This window comes from Lissotriton helveticus, chromosome 1_1, assembly GCF_964261635.1.
Source record: "Lissotriton helveticus chromosome 1_1, aLisHel1.1, whole genome shotgun sequence".
NCBI lineage: Eukaryota > Metazoa > Chordata > Amphibia > Caudata > Salamandridae > Lissotriton > Lissotriton helveticus.
The window spans coordinates 377,252,653-377,273,555 of record NC_136057.1 but is presented as its reverse complement, the minus strand read 5'-3'; the positions used below and the strand labels follow the sequence as shown (position 1 = coordinate 377,273,555).

At 50.0% G+C, this 20,903-nt stretch overlaps 1 protein-coding gene across 3 annotated transcripts in view; it reads right to left on the bottom strand.

Moving 5' to 3' along the window:
- The window catches only part of KDM5A (lysine demethylase 5A), a 749,711-nt gene that overhangs the window by 413,009 nt on the left and 315,799 nt on the right, over nucleotides 1-20,903 (bottom strand). For all 3 annotated transcript variants that reach the window (XM_078673709.1, XM_078673710.1, XM_078673708.1), the window contains one exon: nucleotides 13,462-13,643. In XM_078673709.1, coding sequence (XP_078529835.1) covers nucleotides 13,462-13,643 — 182 coding nt within the window. The remainder of the gene's footprint in view (nucleotides 1-13,461; nucleotides 13,644-20,903) is intronic.

Below are 20,903 nucleotides of genomic sequence, written 5' to 3'. Positions count from 1 at the left end.
GATAGATAGATAGATAGATAGATAGATAGATAGTGAGGGTGATAGATAGATAGAGTGAGGGCGATAGATAGATAGAGTGAGGGCGATAGATAGAGTGAGGGCGATAGATAGATAGATAGAGTGAGGGCGATAGATAGATAGAGTGAGGGCAATAGATAGATAGAGTGAGGGCGATAGAGAGATAGATAGATAGATAGATAGATAGATAGATAGATAGATAGATAGATAGATAGATAGAGTGAGGGCGATAGATAGAGTAAGGGTGATAGAGTGAGGGTGATAGATAGAGTGAGGGTGATAGAGTGAGGGTGATAGAGTGAGGGTGATAGATAGATAGAGTGAGGGTGATAGAGTGAGGGTGATAGATAGAGTGAGGGTGATAGATAAAGTGAGGGCGATAGATAGAGTGAGGGCGATAGATAGATAGAGTGAGGGTGATAGATAAATAGATACATAAATAGATAGATAGAGTGAGGGCAATAGATAGATAGATAGAGTGAGGGAGATAAATAAATAGAGAGAGAGATAGAGTTAGGGCGATAGAGTGAGGGCGATAGATAGAGTGAGGGCGATAGATAGAGTGAGGGTGATAGATAGAGTGAGGGCGATAGATAGAGAGGGAGATAGATAGATAGAGTGAGGGAGATAGATAGAGTGAAGGTGATAGATAGATAGATAGATAGATAGATAGATAGATAGATAGATAGATAGATAGATAGATAGATAGATAGATAGATAGATAGATAGAGTGAGGGTGATAGATAAAGTGAGAGCGATAGATAAAGTGAGGGCGATACATAAAGTTAGGGTGATAGATAGAGAGGGAGATAGAGTGAGGGCGATAGATAGACAGATAGATAGATAGATAGATAGGGGGTTGTGTGCGTGAGGGGATTGTGTGTGAGGGGATTGTGTGTGTGGGGGGGGTTGTGTGTGTGGGGGGTTGTGTGTGTGGGGGGTTGTGTGTGTGGGGGGTTGTGTGTGTGGGGGGGTTGTGTGGGGGGGGTTGTGTGGGGGGTTGTGTGGGGGGGTTGTGTGGGGGGGTCGTGTGGGGTGGGTTGTGTGTGAGGGGTTGTGTGTGAGGGGTTGTGTGTGAGGGGTTGTGTGTGAGGGGTTGTGTGTGAGGGGTTGTGTGTGTGGGGGGTTGTGTGTGTGTGGGGTTGTGTGTGTGTGGGGGGTTGTGTGTGTGTAGGGTTGTGTGTGGTGGGTTGTGTGTGTGGTGGATTGTGTAGGGGGTTTTGTGTGTGTGTGTGTGTAGGGTTCTGTGTGTGGTGGGCTGTGTGTGTGGTGGGTTGTGTGTGTGATGGGTTGTGTGTGTGATGGGTTGTGTGTGTGATGGGTTGTGTGTGTGTGGGGTTGTGTGTGGGGGGTTGTGAGTATGTGTGTGTGGGGTTGTGAGTGTGTGTGGGGGGGGTTGTGTGTGTGTGGGGGGGTTGTGAGTGTGTGTGGGGGGGTTGTGAGTGTGTGTGGGGGGGTTGTGAGTGTGTGTGGGGGGGGGTTGTGAGTGTGTGTGGGGGGGTTGTGTGTGTGGGGGGGTTGTGTGTGTGGGGGGTTGTGTGTGTGGGGGGTTGTGTGTGTTCTGGGGGGTTTTGTGTGGGGGTTGTGTGTGGGGGGTTGTGTGTGGGGGGTTGTGTGTGTGGGGGGTTGTGTGTGTGGGGGGTTGTGTGTGTGGGGGGTTGTGTGTGTGGGGGGTTGTGTGTGTGGGGGGTTGTGTGTGTGGGGGGTTGTGTGTGTGGGGGGTTGTGTGTGTGGGGGGTTGTGTGTGGGGGGGTTGTGTATGGGGGGTTGTGTGTGTGGGGGGGGTTGTGTGTGTGGGGGGGGTTGTGTGTGGGGGGTTGTGTGTGTGGGGGGTTGTGTGGGTGTGAGTCTGTGTGTGTGTGGGTGTTTGTGTGGGGTTGTGTGTGGGGGGGTTGTGTGTGTGGGGGGTTGTGTGTGGGGGGGTTGTGTGTGGGGGGGGTTGTGTGTGTGGGGGGTTGTGTGTGTGGGGGGTTGTGTGTGTGGGGGGTTGTGTGTGGGGGGTTGTGTGTGGGGGGGTTGTGTGTGTGGGGGGTTGTGTGTGTGGGGGGTTGTGTGTGTGTGGGTCTGTGTGTGTGTGGGTGTTTGTGTGGGGTTGTGTGTGGGGGGTTGTGTGTGGGGGGTTGTGTGTGGGGGGTTGTGTGTTTGGGGGGTTGTGTGTTTGGGGGGGTTGTGTGTGTGGGGGGGTTGTGAGTGGGGGGTTGTGTGTTTGGGGGGGTTGTGTGTGTGGGGGGGGTTGTGTGTGGGGGGTTGTGTGTGTGGGGGGTTGTGTGTGTGGGGGGTTGTGTGTGTTGGGGGTTGTGTGTGTGGGGGGGGTGTGTGGGGGGTTGTGTGTGTGGGGGGTTGTGTGTGTGGGGGGTTGTGTGTGTGTGGGTCTGTGTGTGTGGGTGTTTGTGTGGGGTTGTGTGTGGGGGGATGTGTGTGTGGGGGTTGTGTATGGGGGGGGTTGTGTGTGTGGGGGGGGTTGTGTGTGTGGGGGGGTTGTGTGTGTGGGGGGGTTGTGTGTGTGGGGGGGTTGTGTGTGTGCTTGTGTGTATGGCTGTGTGTGTGGCTGTGTGTGTTGTGTTTAGGGTTGTGTGTGTGGTTGTGTGTGTGTGGTTGTGTGTGTGTGTGTATGTGGTGGGTGGGTGTGTGGAGTGGGTTTGGGGGGGGGGGGTGGGGGGGTGTTTGTGTGGAGTGTGTGGGGGGTTGTGTGCATGTGGAGTTGTGTGTGTGGGGTTGTGTGTGTGGGGCTGTGTGTGTGGGGGGTTGTGTGTGGGGGGTTGTGTGTGGGGGGTTGTGTGTGGGGGTTGTGTGGAGGGTTGTGTGTGTGGGGTTGTGTGTGTGGTAGGGTTGTTTGGGTGTGTTTGCGGGGGTCTAGGTGTATGTGTGGTTGTGTGTGTGTGTTTGTGTGCGTTTGTGGTTGTGTGTGTGTGTAAGGTTGTGTGGGGGGGTTGTGTGTGTGTGGGGGGTTGTGTGTGTGTGTGAAGTTGTTTGTGTATGGGGTTGTGTGTATGGGGGGTTGTGTGTGTGGGTGTGATTGTGTGTGGGTGTGATTGTGTGTGTGTGGGGTTGTGCGTGTGTGGGGTTGTGCGTGTGTGGGGTTGTGCGTGTGTGGGGTTGTGCGTGTGTGGGGTTGTGCGTGTGTGGGGTTGTGCGTGTGTGGGGTTGTGCGTGTGTGGGGTTGTGTGTGTGGGGTTGTGTGTGGGGTTGTGTGTGTGGGGTTGTGTGTGTGGGGTTGTGTGTGTGGGGTTGTGTGTGTGGGGTTGTGTGTGTAGGGTTGTGTGTGTGGGGTTGTGTGTGTGGGGTTGTGTGTGTGGGGTTGTGTGTGGGGTTGTGTGTGTGGGGTTGTGTGTGTGGGGTTGTGTGTGTGGGGTTGTGTGTGTGGGGTTGTGTGTGGGGGGTGTTGTGTGGGGGGTGTTGTGTGGGGGGTGTTGTGTGGGGGGTGTTGTGTGGGGGGATGTGTGTGTGTGGGGGCGTGTGTGTGGGGGGGACGTGTGTGTGGGGGGGACGTGTGTGTGGGGGGGACGTTTGTGTGGGGGGACGTTGTGTGTGGGGGTGTGTGTGGAGTTGTGTGTGTGGAGTTGTGTGTGGGGTGGAGTGTGTGTGGGGGGGTTGTGTGTGTGGAGTTGTGCGTGTGTGTGGAGTTGTGTGTGGGGGGGTTGTGTGTGGGGGTTGTGTATGGGGGTTGTGTATGGGGGTTGTGTGTGGGGGGGACTTTGTGTGTGGGGGACGTGTGTGGGGGGACGTGTGTGGGGGTCGTGTGTGGAGTTGTGTGTGTGTGGGGTTGCGTGTGTGTGGGGTTGCGTGTGTTTGGGGTTGTGTGTGGGGTTGTGTGTGTGTGTGGGATGTTGTGTGGGGGATGTGTGTGGGGATGTGGGGGTGTGGGGGATGTGGGGGTGTGGGGGATGTGTGTGTGTGGGGGGACATTGTGTGTGGGGGGACGTGTGTGTGGGGGGACGTGTGTGTGGGGGGACGTTGTGTGTGTAGGGGGGACGTTGTGTGTGTAGGGGGGACGTTGTGTGTGTAGGGGGGACGTTTGTGTAGGGGGGACGTTTGTGTAGGGGGGACGTTTGTGTAGGGGGGACGATGTGTGTGTAGGGGGGACGTTGTGTGTGTGGAGTTGTGTGTGTGGAGTTGTGTGTGTGGAGTTGTGTGTGTGTGGGGTTGCATGTGTGTGTGGGAGGGTGTGTGTGGAGGGGGGTTGTGTGGGTGTGGGGTAGTGTGTGGGGAGGTTGTGTGTGGGGGGGGGTTGTGTGTGTGGGGGTTGTGTGTGTGTGGGGTAGTGTGTGGGGGGGTTGTGTGTGTGGGGGGTTGTGTGTGTGGGGGGTTGTGTGTGTGGGGGGTTGTGTGTGTGGGGGGGGGATTGTGTATGTGGCTGTGTGTGTGGTTCTGTGTGGGGTTATGTGTGTGGTTGTGTGTGGGGTTGTGTGTGTGGGGGGTTGTGAGTGTGGGGTTGTGTGTGTGGGGGTTGTGAGTGTGGGGTTCTGTGTGTGGGAGGTTGTGTGTGGGGTAGTGTGTGGGGTAGTGTGTGGGGTTGTGTGTGTGGGGGGTTGTGTGTGTGGGGGGTTGTGTGTGTGGGGGGTTGTGTGTTTGGGGGAGTTGTGTGTGGGGGGCTCTGTGTGGGGGCTGTGTGTGGGGGGCTGTGTGTGGGGGGCTGAGTGTGGGGGGTGTGTGGTGGGGTTGTGTGTGTGGGGGGGTTGTGTGTGAGGGGTTGTGTGTGAGGGGTTGTGCGTGGGGGTTGTGCGTGGGGGGTTGTGTGTGTGTAGGGTTGTGTGTGGGGGGTTGTGTGTGGGAGGCTGTGTGTGAGGGGGTTGTGTGTGTGGGTGTGTGTGAGGTGTGGGGGTGGGGTTGTGGGGGGTTTGTGCATGTGGGGGTTGTGTGTGTGGGGGGTTGTGTGCGTGGGGGTTGAGTGCGTGGGGGGTTGTGTGTGTGGGGGGTTGTGTGCGTGGGGGGTTGTGTGCGTTGGGGAGAGTGTGCGCAGGGGTGTGTGTGCGTGGGGAGGATTGTGTGTGGAGGGGGTATTGTGTGTGGGGGGATTGTGTGTGTGGGGGGATCGTGTGTGTGGTTGGTTGTGTGTGTTGGGTTGTGTGTGGGGAGTTGTGTGTGTGGTGGGTTGTGTGTTTGGTGGGTTGTGTGTGTGGTGGGTTGTGTGTGTGGTGGGTTGTGTGTGTGGTGGGTTGTGTGTGTGGTGGGTTGTGTGTGGGGAGGTTGTGTGTGTGGGGGGGTTGTGTGTGGGGGGGTTGTGTGTGTGGGGGGGTTGTGTGTGTGTGTGGGGGGGGTAGTGTGTGGGGGGGTTATGTGTGTGGGGGGTTGTGTGTGTGGGGGGGGATTGTGTATGTGGCTGTGTGTGTGGTTCTGTGTGGGGTTGTGTGTTTGGTTGTGTGTGGGGTTGTGTGTGTGGGGGGTTGTGAGTGTGGGGTTGTGTGTGTGGGGGTTGTGTGTGTGTGGGTTGTGAGTGTGGGGTTCTGTGTGTGGGAGGTTGTGTGTGGGGTAGTGTGTGGGGTAGTGTGTGGGGTAGTGTGTGGGGTAGTGTGTGGGGGTTGTGTGTGGGGGTTGTGTGTGTGGGGGGTTGTGTGTTTGGGGGGGTTGTGTGTGGGGGGCTCTGTGTGGGGGCTGTGTGTGGGGGGCTGTGTGTGGGGGGTGTGTGGTGGGGTTGTGTGTGTGGGGGGGTTGTGTGTGAGGGGTTGTGTGTGAGGGGTTGTGCGTGGGGGTTGTGCGTGGGGGGTTGTGTGTGTGTAGGGTTGTGTGTGGGGGGTTGTGTGTGGGAGGCTGTGTGTGAGGGGGTTGTGTGTGTGGGTGTGTGTGTAGGTGTGTGTGGGGGGGGGTTGTGGGGGGGTTGTGTGTGTGGGGGTTGTGTGTGTGGGGGGTTGTGTGCGTGGGGGGTTGTGTGCGTGGGGGGTTGTGTGCGTGGGGGGTTGTGTGCGTGGGGGGTTGTGTGCATTGGGGAGAGTGTGCGCGGGGGTGTGTGCGTGGGGAGGATTGTGTGTGGGGGGGTATTGTGTGTGGGGGGATTGTGTGTGTGGGGGGATCGTGTGTGTGGTTAGTTGTGTGTGTTGGGTTGTGTGTGGGGAGTTGTGTGTGTGGTGGGTTGTGTGTGTGTGGTGGGTTGTGTGTGTGGTGGGTTGTGTGTGTGGTGGGTTGTGTGTGTGGTGGGTTGTGTGTGGGGGTTGTGTGTGGGAGGTTGTGTGTGTGTGTGTGGGGGGGGGGTTGTGTGTGTGTGGGGTTGTGTGTGTGGTAGGTTGTCTGTGTGGTGGGTTGTGTGTGTGGGGGGGTTGTATGTGGGGGGTTTTGTTTGTGGGGGGTTGTGTGTGTGGGGGGTTGTGTGTGTGGGGGGTTGTGTGGGGGGGTTGTGTGTGTGGGGGTTGTGTGTGTGTTTGTCGGGTTGTGTGTGTGGTTGTAAGTGTGGGTCGGGTTGTGTGTGTGGGGTTGTGTGTCTGTGTGGGGTTGTGTGTCTGTGTGGGGTTGTGTGTGGGGTTGTGTGTGTGTGTGGGGTTGTGTGTCTGTGTGGGGTTGTGTGTGTGTGGGGTTGTGTGTGTGCGTGGGGTTGTGTGTGTGCGTGGGGTTGTGTGTGTGTGTGGGGGTGTGTGTGGGGTTGTGTGTGTGTGTGGGGTTGTGTGTGTGTGTGGGGTTGTGTGTGTGCGTGGGGTTGTGTGTGTGCGTGGGGTTGTGTGTGTGCGTGGGGTTGTGTGTGTGCGTGGGGTTGTGTGTGTGCGTGGGGTTGTGTGTGTGCGTGGGGTTGTGTGTGTGCGTGGGGTCGTGTGTGTGCGTGGGGTCGTGTGTGCGTGGGGTCGTGTGTGCGTGGGGTCGTGTGTGCGTGGGGTCGTGTGTGCGTGGGGTTGTGTGTGTGTGGGGTTGTGTGTGTGTGGGGTTGTGTGTGTGTGGGGTTGTGTGTGTGGGGGTTGTGTGTGTGGGGGGTTGTGTGTGTGTTTGTCGGGTTGTGTATGGGGGGTTGTGTGTGGGGTTGTAAGTGTGGGGGGGTTGTGTGGGGGGTTGTGTGTGGGGGGTTGTGTGGGGGGGTTGTGTGGGGGGGTTGTGTGTGGGGGGTTGTGTGGGGGGTTGTGTGGGGGGGTTGTGTGGGGGGTTGTGTGTGGGTGTGTGTGGGGGTGGGGGGTGTGTGTGAGGGGTGTAGGGGGAGGGTGTGGTGGGAGGGTGTGTGGGGGGTTGAGTGGGGGGGTTGAGTAGGGGGGTTGGGTGTGTGGGTTGTGTGTGTGGGGTTGTGTGGGGGTGGGGGGTGTGTGTGAGGGGTGTGGGGGGAGGGTGTGGTGGGAGGGTGTGTGGGGGGTTGAGTGGGGGGGTTGTGTGTGGGTGTGTGTGGGGGTGGGGGGTGTGTGTGAGGGGTGTGGGGGGAGGGTGTGGTGGGAGGGTGTGTGGAGGGTTGAGTGGGGGGGTTGTGTGGGGGGGTTGTGTGGGGGGGTTGTGTGTGGGTGTGTGTGGGGGTGGGGGGTGTGTGTGAGGGGTGTGGGGGGAGGGTGTGGTGGGAGGGTGTGTGGGGGGTTGAGTGGGGGGGTTGAGTAGGGGGGTTGGGTGTGTGGGTTGTGTGTGTGGGGTTGTGTGTGTGGGGTTGTGTGTAGAGTTGTGTGTGGGGTTGTGTGTGGGGTTGTGTGTGAGGCTGTGTGTGGGGTTGTGTGTGAGGCTGTGTGTGAGGCTGTGTGTGGGGTTGTGTGTGTGTGAGGAGGGGGGTCTAGGTGTGTGTGTGTAAGGTTGTGTGTGGGGGGATTGTGTGTGTGTGGGGGTTGTGTGTGGGGGGTTGTGTGTGTGGGGGGTTGTGTGTGGGGGGTTGTGTGTGTGGGGGTTTGTGTGTGGGGATGTGTGTGGGGTTGTGTGTGTGAGTGTGCGGTTGTGTCTGAGTGTGGGGTTGTGTGTGTGTGGGGGGGTTGTGTGTGTGTGGGGGGGTTGTGTGTGTGTGGGGGGGTTGTGTGTGGGGGGGGGTTGTGTGTGTGTGGGGGGTTGTGTGTGTGTTGTGGGGTTGTGTGTGGGGGGTTCGGTGTGTGTTTAGGGGTTGTGTGTGTGGGGGGGACGTTGTGTGTGTGTGTGGAGTTGTGTGTGTGTGTGTGTGTATGAGATTGCGTGTGTGTGTGTGTGGGAGTGTGGGGGTGTTGTCTGTGTGGGGTTGTGTGTGAGGACTAGAGGTAATCGATGGAGGCCACACATTTATTTATTTTTTATTTATTTATTTATGCGTTTTTATATAGCACGGACTTTACCCGAAGGTGTCAGAGCGCTTCACAATAGGAACATAACTGATACATGAGAACATTACAAGTGAGCAAAATACAAAAGCAAACGTTACATTAAATGAAGCAAAAAATGACAATCGTGTGCCAACAAAATACAAGAGGTAGCAAACGGTGCATTTAATCGTGAGCCAACAAAATACAAGAGGTAGCAAACGGTGCATTACAGGAGGAAAAAGTGACGTGTGCAGGTTACAAAAGCGTACAAAATAAACATAGAGGAATAATACTGCAATATATGGAGGACACTCAAGCACTTGGGCAGGTATCGAAAACAAACAAATGTAAGAGGTAGAAAACAGTGTGTTACAAGAGAAAGTGACGGGTGCATGTTACACACGAGTACCAAACACAGGTAGAAGGATAATACTGCAATAAATGGCAGACTCTCAAACCACAAGGACACACTGGGAAGACACTTCCATAGTCATGTAAAGTAGATTTTTCTATAATGGAAGGGGTTCCTACAGATAATAGAGAGAGCATGGATTACATTTGGAAGTGTCTTTGAAGGAGGAGAACTTTGAGGTCAGTTTTAAAGGCCTGGGAGGAGGTGGTGGTCCGGAGCTGAGGCGGAAGTGAGTTCCAGATTCTCACTGCGCTGCCTGAAAAGGATTGGGCCATCGATCTTTCCTTCTTGAAAGTGGGAGGTTCAAGCAGTAGATTTTCCGCATTTCGTGATGGTCTAGAGCCTCCAGAGAGTTTCAGTTTATTCGCCAGGTAGCGCGGAGAGGAGGAGTGCAAGGCTTTGTGGGTGATGCAGGCAGTCTTGTAGATAGCTCTAGCCTCGATGGGAAGCCAGCGGAGGGTGGATAACAAGGGAGTGATGTGGTCGCTTCTTTTGGCCCCAAAGATGAAACGAGCTGCTGAATGGAGAACAGACTTAAGGGGGGACAGGTGGGATTTGGGGAGGCCAGTCAGAAGAGAATTGCAGTAGTCCAGTCTGGAGAGGACCAGCGATTGGACCAGGGTTTTAAGGTCATGCTCCGGGAAGAAGCGACGAATCCCCCACAGAAGTCGCAGCTGGTATCGGGCTGACTTTGCAATTGAATTAATGTGGGAGAGTAGATTGAGTTTTGTGTCAAGTATGACACCAAGGGATTTTGCGCTGTCGACAATGATGGGTTTGTTGTTCAGCAGATTCATCTGGTCTATCCATGATAGAACCGGGGAGGAGAAAGTGAGGAGGAGAGGAGGAGGAATTCGGTTTTGGAGGGATTCAGAATCAGTTGATGTGTTGACATCCAGTTTTGAATGGAGTCAAGGGTAGAGCTTAGGACGGAGAGATCGTGAGCGGAGGCAACCTTGAGGTAGATTTGAGTGTCGTCTGCGTAGAGATGATAGTTGACCCCAGATTTACTTAGGAGATTTCCCAGAGGTTCCAAATAGAGATTGAACAATGTGGGTGCAAGAATAAAGCCTTGGGGAACACTTTGACCCACAGCCAAAGGAGATGAAAGACTGTCCGCTATTTTGATCATTTGGGATCTATCAGAAAGGAAAGAAGCAAACCATTTAAGCACAGTGCCCTCCATGCCCATTCTCTGTTGAAGAGTGTTGAGGAGGGTGTTGTGATTGACAGTGTCAAAGGCTGCCGAAAGGTCAAGGAGAATTAGAAGACAAGACCCCCCCGAGTCTAGTATTCGCAGCGCGTCATCGATCACTTGCAGCAGGGCAGTTTCAGTGCTGCAGTTTTGGATGAAGCCGGACTGAAAATTGTCAAGAAGTTCATTGTCCTTGATATGACGAGAGAGTTGTTTCGCAACACATCTTTCTGTGATCTTCGCAAGGAAGGGTAGGTTAGTGATAGGGCTGAAGTTGTTGAGGTCATTCGCATCCGCAGTGGGTTTTTTAAGCAGGGGGGTGACCTGCCCAGTTTTGAAGGGAACAGGAAGGGAGCCTTGACAGAGGGAGAGGTTGACCAGAGTGGTCCAATAGGGAAGAGAATGGGTGTAGAAGTCAACGGCAATGGCACTGGGGATGAGGTCGAGCGAGTGGTTGGAGGGCTTTGTTTCGAGGATGCACTTAAGGAGGACATCTTCAGAGATGGGATTGAAGTTCTGCCAAATGGCTAGTGATTTGCGCTCCTCTGGAGGGGTAGGATGAGCGACCTGAACCACAAGTGATTTCGCTTTTTCGTCAAAGAATACAGCGAAATCAGCAGCTTTCTTTGTAGAATCCTCCAATTTGGAGGTTGGGGGAGAGTAGTTAGTATTCTTGATGAGATCAAATAGTTTTTGGGTCTATTTTTGGCTGAGTCAAGGAGGGTTCTGAAGTGTGAAGCTTTCCCAAGGAAGATGTGCTTGTGGTACTTGGATCTTGCTGAACGGAGCGTAGCCAAATTATCGGTGGAGGGTGCTTTCCTCCATTGTTTCTCCAGGAGTCTTAGGTGCTTCCTTTCTTCATATAGGGATTTGTTGAACCAGGGTGCTGAGGGAATGGGCCTTTTCTTTTTGCTTTGGAGAGGAGCGACGCTATTGATTTCGACTGCAAGGACTGAGAAGCATTGTGAGGTGAGATCATCAACATCTAGGTTCGGGTCTAGCCTTGGGAGTGACAGCAAAGCTGATTCACAGAGGGAAACAGTGTCAATATTTTTAGCGTCACAGAACCAGGAGGTAGCCCTCTTAGGTTGGCCAAGAGTTATAGAGTGTGCTAGGTGAAGAGAGAATGGAATGAGGAGGTGGTCAGACCAGTCTACATGAATAAGGGTAGCGATGGAAAGCATGCCTGCTTTAGAAATGACAAGGTCCAGGATTGAGCCCTTAGAGTGTGTTGATTCAGTGCAGTGTTGGATAAGATCGTTTGTGGAGAGGAAGGTGGCCAGCAAGTTCGCGGAAGAGTCTTGCAGGGAGCCCCAGTGGAGATTGAAGTCACCCACGAAGGTCTGATTGTCACTTTGTGCGTATTGGTCGCTGATGAAGTCAGTGAGTTCCTCCATAAACGAAGGGCCGCTGCCAGGTGGGCGGTATATGACATGGAATCTGAGGGGCGAGCGGTGGTGTAGTTGAAGCTCAAGAGATAGACATTCAAAAGTGCGGAAGGCGCTGATGGGAAAAGCCTTGAGTTGAAGGGAGTTTCTAAAGATGTCTGCATGATGAGGAAGATAGGCCAACACCCAAAAAACGGTTATGCAGCGATATCACTAGGATTTTGAGAGACTCCGGGTTGGAGAAGAAATAGTGGGTCGGGGGCAAACTGTAAAAATGTTTATGTTTAGTAGGTTGTAGCACATGTAAACACAATGAAATATGGCATAAAAAACTAAAAAAGTGGCCCATAGTAGCAAAGCATATTGTTTTAAACAAAGGAGAAAGAAAGGGATTGGAAACACCAGCATTGTCTTCCCTTGCTCCGTCGCCCTTACAAAGCCGCAGCCTTTTCAACGGTTCTTCCAATTTACTTGTATACAGAGTTCTGTGATTGTACAGGGTGGAAAAGATCGAAAGAAGACAAAAAAAAAGCAAATGGGACATGAAGTGAAAATGTAAAATTGAGATGCTTTAAAGGCCCTGAAAAATTTTCGCAGAAGCACGTGGAACTTGTATGTTCCACGTGCATCTGCAAACTTTATGTAATCATATGACCTGGCAAGGAGCATGGACATGCATGGTAAAAGCAAAATATCACTTTTTTTTTTTTAATGAACGTTTCAAACTTTTAAAAAAATTTGTCATTTGTATCAGAATTATTGAACTGGGGCTTATAAATCGAGCTGTTGCCTTGATTCTCATTCATGTTCTAGTTACATTTGGACACAGTTAGTTCTTTCTTTGTGCCCTGGTGATATCATTCTGCCCTGTGTGATTACCATTTAATGTATAAGCCGACCCTCTTATTTAGCTAAAACTACATTCTCCTAAGTTTGTATTGGACCTATTTATTTTTGACAGTCACGTGCATGACCTTTTTGCATCCAAATAGAGTCCATTCTATTAAACAATTATTTTGCCATTTGTCCGTCGTCATCTGCAGTTATTCCCCAACTGTTGCAAACAAAGTTATTGTTTCCTGTGAATTAGTTCGCCGCAGTTATTTCTTCCGTCAAAAAGCCCGATCTCACCCCTAGCAATGTAAAGTAATTTTTTTTATATTAAATTAACCTTTCCTGTTATTTAGAAAGTGTAGGTATAAAGATTCCCTGGCAGACTGCTTATGATGGAGCGGGTTCACATGGGCATACATGACGGGGAACAACAAAGAGAACTAAGACTTTATCAGGTAATCGCACCTGAAAATAAAAGCTCAAGACAGTTATAAGAACTGGTGTTGGTGAGGCACTTGAACCTGACATGAGACATCTTAAGATCTCTGCTGAAAAAACGGAGCATCGACAAGGCTTAAAGGTCTCGGACTTAGAAAGGCTGAACAAACTCTTGGCTTTGGCAGTGCTTGGAGGCACCAGAATGTGAACCAATAAGTCAAGACATGCGCAGGCATGGTTAGTCGTTTTGGAAATATGGAAAAGACCAAGGGAATGCATGGAGTCCCACTGATTGTTCAATAACAAACAACAAAACTTATTTATGCAGTGAAGGATACAACTTATTCAGTCAGAACACTGAGACTGAAATGCTTCTCGGTGCGACAAAAGAATAGGGAGAAAATCAGTCAAAACAAAAGCAGACAGAGATGCCACCCAATCGTTAGAAAGGGCCAGACACAAAGCCACTCCAAGTATATGTTCTGTGTTGGAAACAAAAGGTATGCTTATAGCGGTCTACAGATGTGACATAAAAAGGGAAACTTTGAAATCAAATGACTCATTACCTGACAGGGGGTGACAAATGGTGAGCACTTTCGTGGCCGCTTTGATGTTTTCAGTGGCCGCGCGGCTCACTAAGAACATCAAAGCGGCCGTGAAAGTCCTCCCAAAGGCTGCAGGCGGACAAATGGTGCAGACTTTGGGAGCATTTTTGAAAGCCCTTACTTAACTCTCGCAGAGCAACGCATGCGCCTTGGCTCAGCGAGACCTAAAAAGTGCTAGATGATGGTTTGAATAAACTTCATACGCTCAGGGCTGACAAGGGGGGAAACTAAGAGTGGTAACAAGTAATGGGCAGTAAGGTGGACAGTTAAGTGGTGAAAATGGAGATGATCACTTGGGACAATATAAAAACATTCTAGCATGTTCAGGTTCTGAAAATACTGCAATTATAAGAAAATAAACAAAATAAAAATAATTGGTTCTGAAGTTAAAGCATTCAAAGAAAATATGCTGCACACCTACCGAAGGCACTTGTTCTGCATGGGGCAAGGGCAGAGATCCATTGGATGGTAAAGGCAAACTAGGCTGTCGGGATTACAGGGGCAGGTAAGAGCAGAGAGGAAACATGTTGTTCTGCAAGCAAAACACTGCCGCTCATCATCAGGGACCAGCTCAAATACCTCCTCTTCCGACATCACCACACCCTGGAACAGAAGTTCACCTCATTAATGCAAAGGTTTTGAAATAAATAAAAAAACATAAAAGGTAAAATGTTATACATTTGTAGGAAGCTGGCTCTGCATATATTATGCCAAACTGAGGTATAGTGTGCACAGAGTCCAGTGGAACCCAAAAGGTAGGCAGAGGTAACGTAGATAGCACCTTACTCTATTTTTGGTAGTGTGGTCGAGCAGTAAGGCTTTATCAGAGGACAGTGTTAAGCATTTTTGTCACACAGTCAGCAAATAATCTCACACACTCAAAGACTGAATTTCAGACCAATTGTTTTTGTATAAAAATATTCTTTTAATTCTTTTATTTTCTAGAGCCAAGCAAGTCTGGCACAGGTAAGCAACAAATACTTTACATTAATAAAGGAGTTGTAACACAGTTTGGATTGCAATTGTAAATGTATTTTGATTTGATTATAGTAGTGTTACTAAAAATGCAATGCTTTTCAGAATACAGTACATATACTTTGTATGGGATTTTTAGTAAAATGACCAGTAGATTACTTTGCAGATACGTTTTCTTACACAGTGGAATATACCTGGATACTGCACTGGGACATTTCCTGTAAACAGGTGAGTAAAAGCGTTTTTGTTATTTAGTACAATTTTAAAAGGATTTCTTAGGTTTTCGTACTCCAAACTTAGAAACTTTTCACAGAAAAACAATAAATTGTATCCTATGGAGTAAAATAGTGTTATCGGTTAACAGGTTAGTACTTTGTTGTGGGAGCTAGTAATCTAGGGTTAGACCGACTCAGGGTTCCCCCAGGGTCAAGGATGCACTCTTGTTACACCCTCAGCAGCACTAGGGCGGCCGGGTGCAGAGTGCTGAGGCCCAATGTTATCCCATGCGGGATAGGGGCCTCCGGTTAGTGGCTGCGGACGAGCAGGCCACTGGGTTGTGGGAGCAAAGCTCCTGGATGTAAGCTCAGGGCAAATGAGAGTTTAGGCCAGCACCAAGTAGGTCAAAACAAAACGAAGCGGGGAGTGGGCGAAATAACGCAATCAGAAGCAAAGTTGGCAATGCCTGCTGCAGGAAGGAATACGCGCACTGCTTTCTATTAATTTAAGCATTTGTTTTCAAATGTTATCTAGCATGCTTCATAAGGCCATATCTCTGGAAACCTACGGATGAACTTCAAGTTTAACATGGCCGCCGGGCCACTAACTTTGCAATTAAAAGGGGTCAAACAGCTAGCTATCGGTTCTATGCATGTGCTGCAGCTATTTGCGTAAGCACGATTATAGGTAGGGTGAACATTTTTACTTTACTACAGCGCACGGCAGCGCATTTACTTGAGCCGTATTCTATATTTATGTGAAACGGACCACACTGTGTAAATTAGGTGTTAGGATCGCCATTGCTGCTGCGTTCCCCAGATAGAAAGGAATGCACTGGACAATTGCATAGCTGCCAAGCTGTCAGATTTCTTATGTGTGACATTTACATATTTACGTGTAATTATTAGTGACAATTAACGACTATGAGTGACACTTTCTGACAAGCAAAATCAAGCAATGGCAATGAGGTCCCCAATCTTTTGCTCACTTGAGCGCACCATGCGAGAATGTATGTGGCAGGGCTCACAATGCAGGTTGGCATTATCCAAACTAATCATGCAGTGCCCAACATGGCGCATTACTACCTAGCAGCACAGTTCCAATGGATAACAAGCATTAGCAATGCAATCAGTCTCGCCTTTGGGACCTTATATGTATTTAGCTCTGCAGCAAATTAGCCTGGATGCTGAAACATATACTGTTCTTTAACATGGAGGGAAAGAAAGCACCTAACTGTGGAACAAATCGGGTATGGAAACACATGGAGATAACTACTGCCTATCAGCGGGAAATGGTACTGTGCAAAGCTACTTTTTAATATTAAATCAAGGCCTTTGGTGGTCGTTCTGGGTGACCTCAACATTTGTTCTGACAAACCCAAAATGACAGAGCAAAAAAACAATAATCACTGGCCTAGACGCACTAAACCTGCATCAGATTGTCCACAAACCCAGACACATCGCTGGACATATCCTAGATGTCATTTTTGCTAATACCGAAGTAGTTACCTTTCAAACTATAACTCCAGTCACATGGTCAGACTACCACTTGCTTGCTTTCCAACATAAAACAACCCTAAGCGACTCACCTAAAACTACCTTGCATCCATCCACCTATTGACTGTGGAGCAAACTCAATTTGTAATACTTAGAAACACAACTAACATCCAGTACAAATCTGGAAACAATAAATTCTGTTCAAAAACAATTATAGTGTCTACAGAAAGCATTTGAAATCCTGATACCACTCAAAACCACACAACAGAACAAAAGATAAAAGCACCTTGGACAAACAGAGATAAAAGACATGAAAAACCAGATTAGAAAGCTGCAACCTACCTGGCTCAAAACAAACGCCCAACAAGACAAATTTCACCTACAGACAATAAACAAATTATACAAGTCAGATATCTAAAAAGCTAAGAAAGGTACTATTCAGACAGAATTTAAAATGCCAAATGTGCAAATAAAGAATTATATAAAATATTCAATGAATTTTGCAAACCAAATTGCCTAGAAGGAACGCATCCTGTTACTCAAGATTTCACAGACTAACTGGCTAATCATTACACTGACAAAGCAGACACGGACTTGAAACTGAGACAAAGCACCAGCACTAAACCTTTGACAAAACAACAATCCAAGAATACCCTAACCCAGCCTCTCCGTTCCTTCCAACACATCTTACACAATGAATTTATGGACCTGGTCAAAGCAAGCAGGCCTGCCAGCAGCTCTTCTGACCCGTGTCCACCACAACCTCTGCTGCCACTACAAAAAAAGAATCAACTATTCCTAAACTACCGGAATATTTCCAGAAGAACTCACAAAGTCATACATACGCCCTTTACTGAAGAAAACAAACTTGAACCCGCTGAACCCTGACAACTACAGACCCATTACAATGGACCTTTCCTGGACAAACTGATAGAAAGAGCAGCGTTCGCCCAGATGTCACAATTCATTGAAGAGAATGACATACTTTCAGACTTCCAAACAGGTTTCCGTCCAGGAAGAGGCACAGAATCTGCTCTCCTTGCCATCTAGGATGACCTGAAGAACACAGTAGACCGCAACGGGGTTGCTGCGCTTCTCCTCCTGGACCTCTCGGCTGCCTTTTTGACACGGTTGACCATGACAATCTGGTACAAAAACTCTAGGAAGCCGGCGAAGCCGGCATAGAGGGGATTGCTCTAGACAGACTGGATTGCGTCCTACCTTCAAAACAGAATTAATGTCATCCACACCCCACCTCTCTCATCCAAACCATACTCCACAAAAGTAGGGGTCCCTCAAGGCTCTATCATCTTGCCCACGCTTTTCAACATCTACATGAAGTCTTTACAAGAACTGATCAATCGATTTCACCTCAGGTGCTAGAACTATGCAGAAAACACACAAATACTCCTTCAACAGGAATGCCCCAAAGACATTGGAAACTCCCCAATTTTCAGTTGTCTCAGAACCATGAATCAGTAGATGACTTGGAGCTGCCTCAAATTGAATGCTTCCAAAACTGAAATACTCATGTGTGGCGATTGGAAACATGAAGACCGCTTTCCACCTGGTCTGATGAACTGTGATCACGACCTCAAGTATTGAAGGAAGTAAGAAACCTCGGAATGACCATGGATTCTAAGCTGTCGATGAATGCCCAAGTGGACAAACTAGCCAAATCAAGCTTTGTCACTATAAAAATGCTGCAACAAATGTTCCATCATTTGCGATTTCCACACAATGTCCAAGCTACCATCTCCCTTGTTCTGGCCAAAGTCGATTACGCCAGTAGCCTCTACCATGAATCACCTTTAACGACAATGAAAAGACTACAACGGATTCAGAACTCGACTGCCAGACTACTCTAGCATATAAAAACCGTGAGACCACATCTCACCTGCCTTGAAAGCCCTGCATTTGTTACCGGTTGCCAGAAGATCTACGTTCAAGCTGCTTTGTATCACCCACAAAGCAATGCATGGAATGGGACCGCTCTTCATCAGGAATAAAAATCACCAAACACATTCAAAAAAAGAAACCTCCGCTCTAAAATGGCACCTCGCCTCAAAATCCCAAGATACAAGAAAACAAGCATTTACAGTGCAATAGGTCTCGCCTTCAAAATAGTTAGAGCTATTGGCATTTTACATGACAAACTTTTCATTTATGGGTTGGTTTTGAAAACAGACAAATAATTGGCATTGTCATTAACAATGCCAATAGCTTAATCTCTGGCAAATGCGAGACCTATTGCATTTGCACACACACACACACACACACACAGAGCCACACACACACACAGAGCCACACACACACACACAGAGACACACACACACACACACACACACACACAGAGCCACACACACAGAGGCACACACACACAGCCACACACACACAGCCACACACACACAGAGCCACAAATACAGACACAGAGCCACAGACACAGAGCCACAGACACAGAGCCACAGACACAGAGCCACAGACACAGAGACACACACACAGAGCCACACATACAGACACAGAGCCACACACACACAGAGCCAGCCAGTGTGCCAAATGCCGATAAGCCCGGTGGTACCAGTGGGGGAGGGCACCTCACGGTGTCTCAATGGCAGCCCAAATCGAGGAAAACCGGTCCCAATTGTACTCACTGACCAGCGGTGTTGTTGTCCACATCGGCGGGTGTTAGGGGGGTTAGGGGAGGGAAAGCTTCCAACATCGACTTCGGCCCAGGGGCTGTAATAATGACCATGTAATGGCGCCTTTAGCAAACCGATCTTCTTGCGTGTTCAGGAGCCCACCTGGCACAGCGCCATGTCAAGCAACCAACACCGCCGCCGAGCAGCACCGGGGACACCGCCAGCACCGCGGGGACAGCGCCACGTCCAGCAACATGCGCCGCCGCTGAGCAGCACCGGGGACACCGCCAGCACCGCAGTAGACCCCGCCTCCCACCGCCGAGAGACAGCCACGCTGAAGACTGGCCGCCGCCCTGCACCCACAGGCCCGGCCGCAGCAGCGATTCTTGCGTAGAGGCCAGAGCGTCCCCGTGGCCTCGGTCCGGAGCCGCAGTGCGATAACTCGGGCCAGGTGGTCGGATCTTCACAGGCGGTGGACCGGGTGATTCCATAAGTCAGCGGCCACCCAGGGTGAGCGTTTGAGCGGGCTAAACTGATATTTCTGCAGAGTTTGGTGCTAGATTATGCTTTAGAAACTCGGAGCTTCACTACATTGCAGCTATCTTGGGTGTGACTGGATGGAAAAAACATAATGTACCTGCCACTGTACCTGCCCTCCCCTCCGGTTCCTGCAGTTGTTTCTCACGGGGAGCGCGAGGATGAAAGTTTTCACAACCAATAACAAAATGTGCATAATACAACCAAACAAGAGACACGAATCCCGAAAAGCAGCGGACAAGAGGCCCGAAAGGCCGTCTTCGCCATGACGCCGAGTTTTCTGTTTTAGAGCCGTCCCACTTGGACAGGCATGGCCTGACTTACGTGTGTGGTAAAAGGTTTATTATCTTCTTTATGGGCCATCTGTTTCGCCCCATAAAGAAAATAAGAAACCTTTTACACCAGCAGTAAGTCGGGGAAGTCCGTCCGAATGGGATGGCTCTGAAAGAGAAAAGAGTACGTCACTGGAACCTCTTTATCAATGGCTGGCCACCGTTTACCCTAAGCGGTGACGCCAGCCTAAGGAAAAGATGGGCGGGGCCAAACCTCGCTAGTGAAATCTACCCAAAAACATAAGATCTTGCAAGCGAGACTGTGTATGCGCAGCCTACGCTAGCCGAGACCTAAAAAACATGGGTGGCACATCCTCTGTTCAAGCAGCCAAACTATGGAACTCTTTACCCCCCAACATAAGATCCACGGACAGCAACCTTATCTTCAGCAAACTGCTCAAGAATTGTCTCTTCCCCACATAAGCACCATACGCAAACAGAAATTTACAGCTTATCCCTCTGTATATAATCATTTATTGTTACTATAGATATGTACCTATGTTTGTGTATTGCTTCGTATAAATATGTAGAATAATTATGTCAAGAAAATATATTTTGTTTAATTAAACTACAATAACACTTGAAAACTGAAGTCTATCCGGTGCATCTTTGGTCTACGTGTACTTCTTCCATTGTTCAGCTACGTACCTTCAATGTACTTGGATCTGTGTGGCTGTTAATTATCGGAAAGTGGGTTTCTGTTGCAGTAACCCCCCCACCCTCCCCCCACTTTTTGCCAGACTACTGATGCACTTTTACTTGATGTGCCCTGGGTCCCTGCCAACCAGGTTCCCAGGGCCTGTGCTCTTTCCCCAAAACTAACCCAATTGGCATCTCTGGCCACAGGTCAGCCCCTGGTAAATAGTACCATAGGTATTATTTATTTTAATGTTTTATAGAGTGCGAACTTAACCCGTGAGGGTATCAGATCGCTTTACACAGTTTACAGGGGTAAACAAACAAACAGTCTCAAGTACAGAAATATGCAAAGTTTGGCGCTGGGTAGGGGTGCTGAGAGCATAGAGACAAAAGGGGACACAAATGTATGGTTACGGTTATAATTAGGACCAGTAAAAACTGAAGCCCCACACTTTCTTGTCGGGGTGAGTTGGTGGTCTGAGGAAGAAGCAATAGATTTAGATTCGTCTGGCACACTGTGGTGGATGAGAGCGGGCCTTTGACCAGGAAATTACCAATGAGGAAAGTTTTGGCCTCCTTCTTGAAACGTGGTAGAGAAGGGATATTTCAGATGTCAGGTGGGAAAGAGTTCCAAATCCTTGGTGCTGCTCCAGAGAACGCCCTATTGTAGGTTCTTTTTTTCTGAAAACAGGCAGGTTGGAGCAGGAGGTTTCTAGCGGACCAGGAGTTCCTGCTTCCTCCAGATATCACAGGTTTCTGTGCCAGATAAGCAGGGGAGTCTGTGTATAGGGCCTTGTGTGTAATGCATGCCAGTTTCAGTTGTATTCTGGCCTCCAGAGGTAGCCAGTTTAGTGCTTTCATATGTGGAGAGATGTGGTCGAATTTCCTAGTGCCTGTGAGTAGTCTGGCGGCCGTGCTGAGGCAAGCTTTTAGAGGTGCCGAGGAGATCTTGGTTAATCCCGTGAGGGTGGAACATCCATATTCCAGTCTCGAGATGACTAGTGCAGGAGCATCGATGAAAGGTTTCAG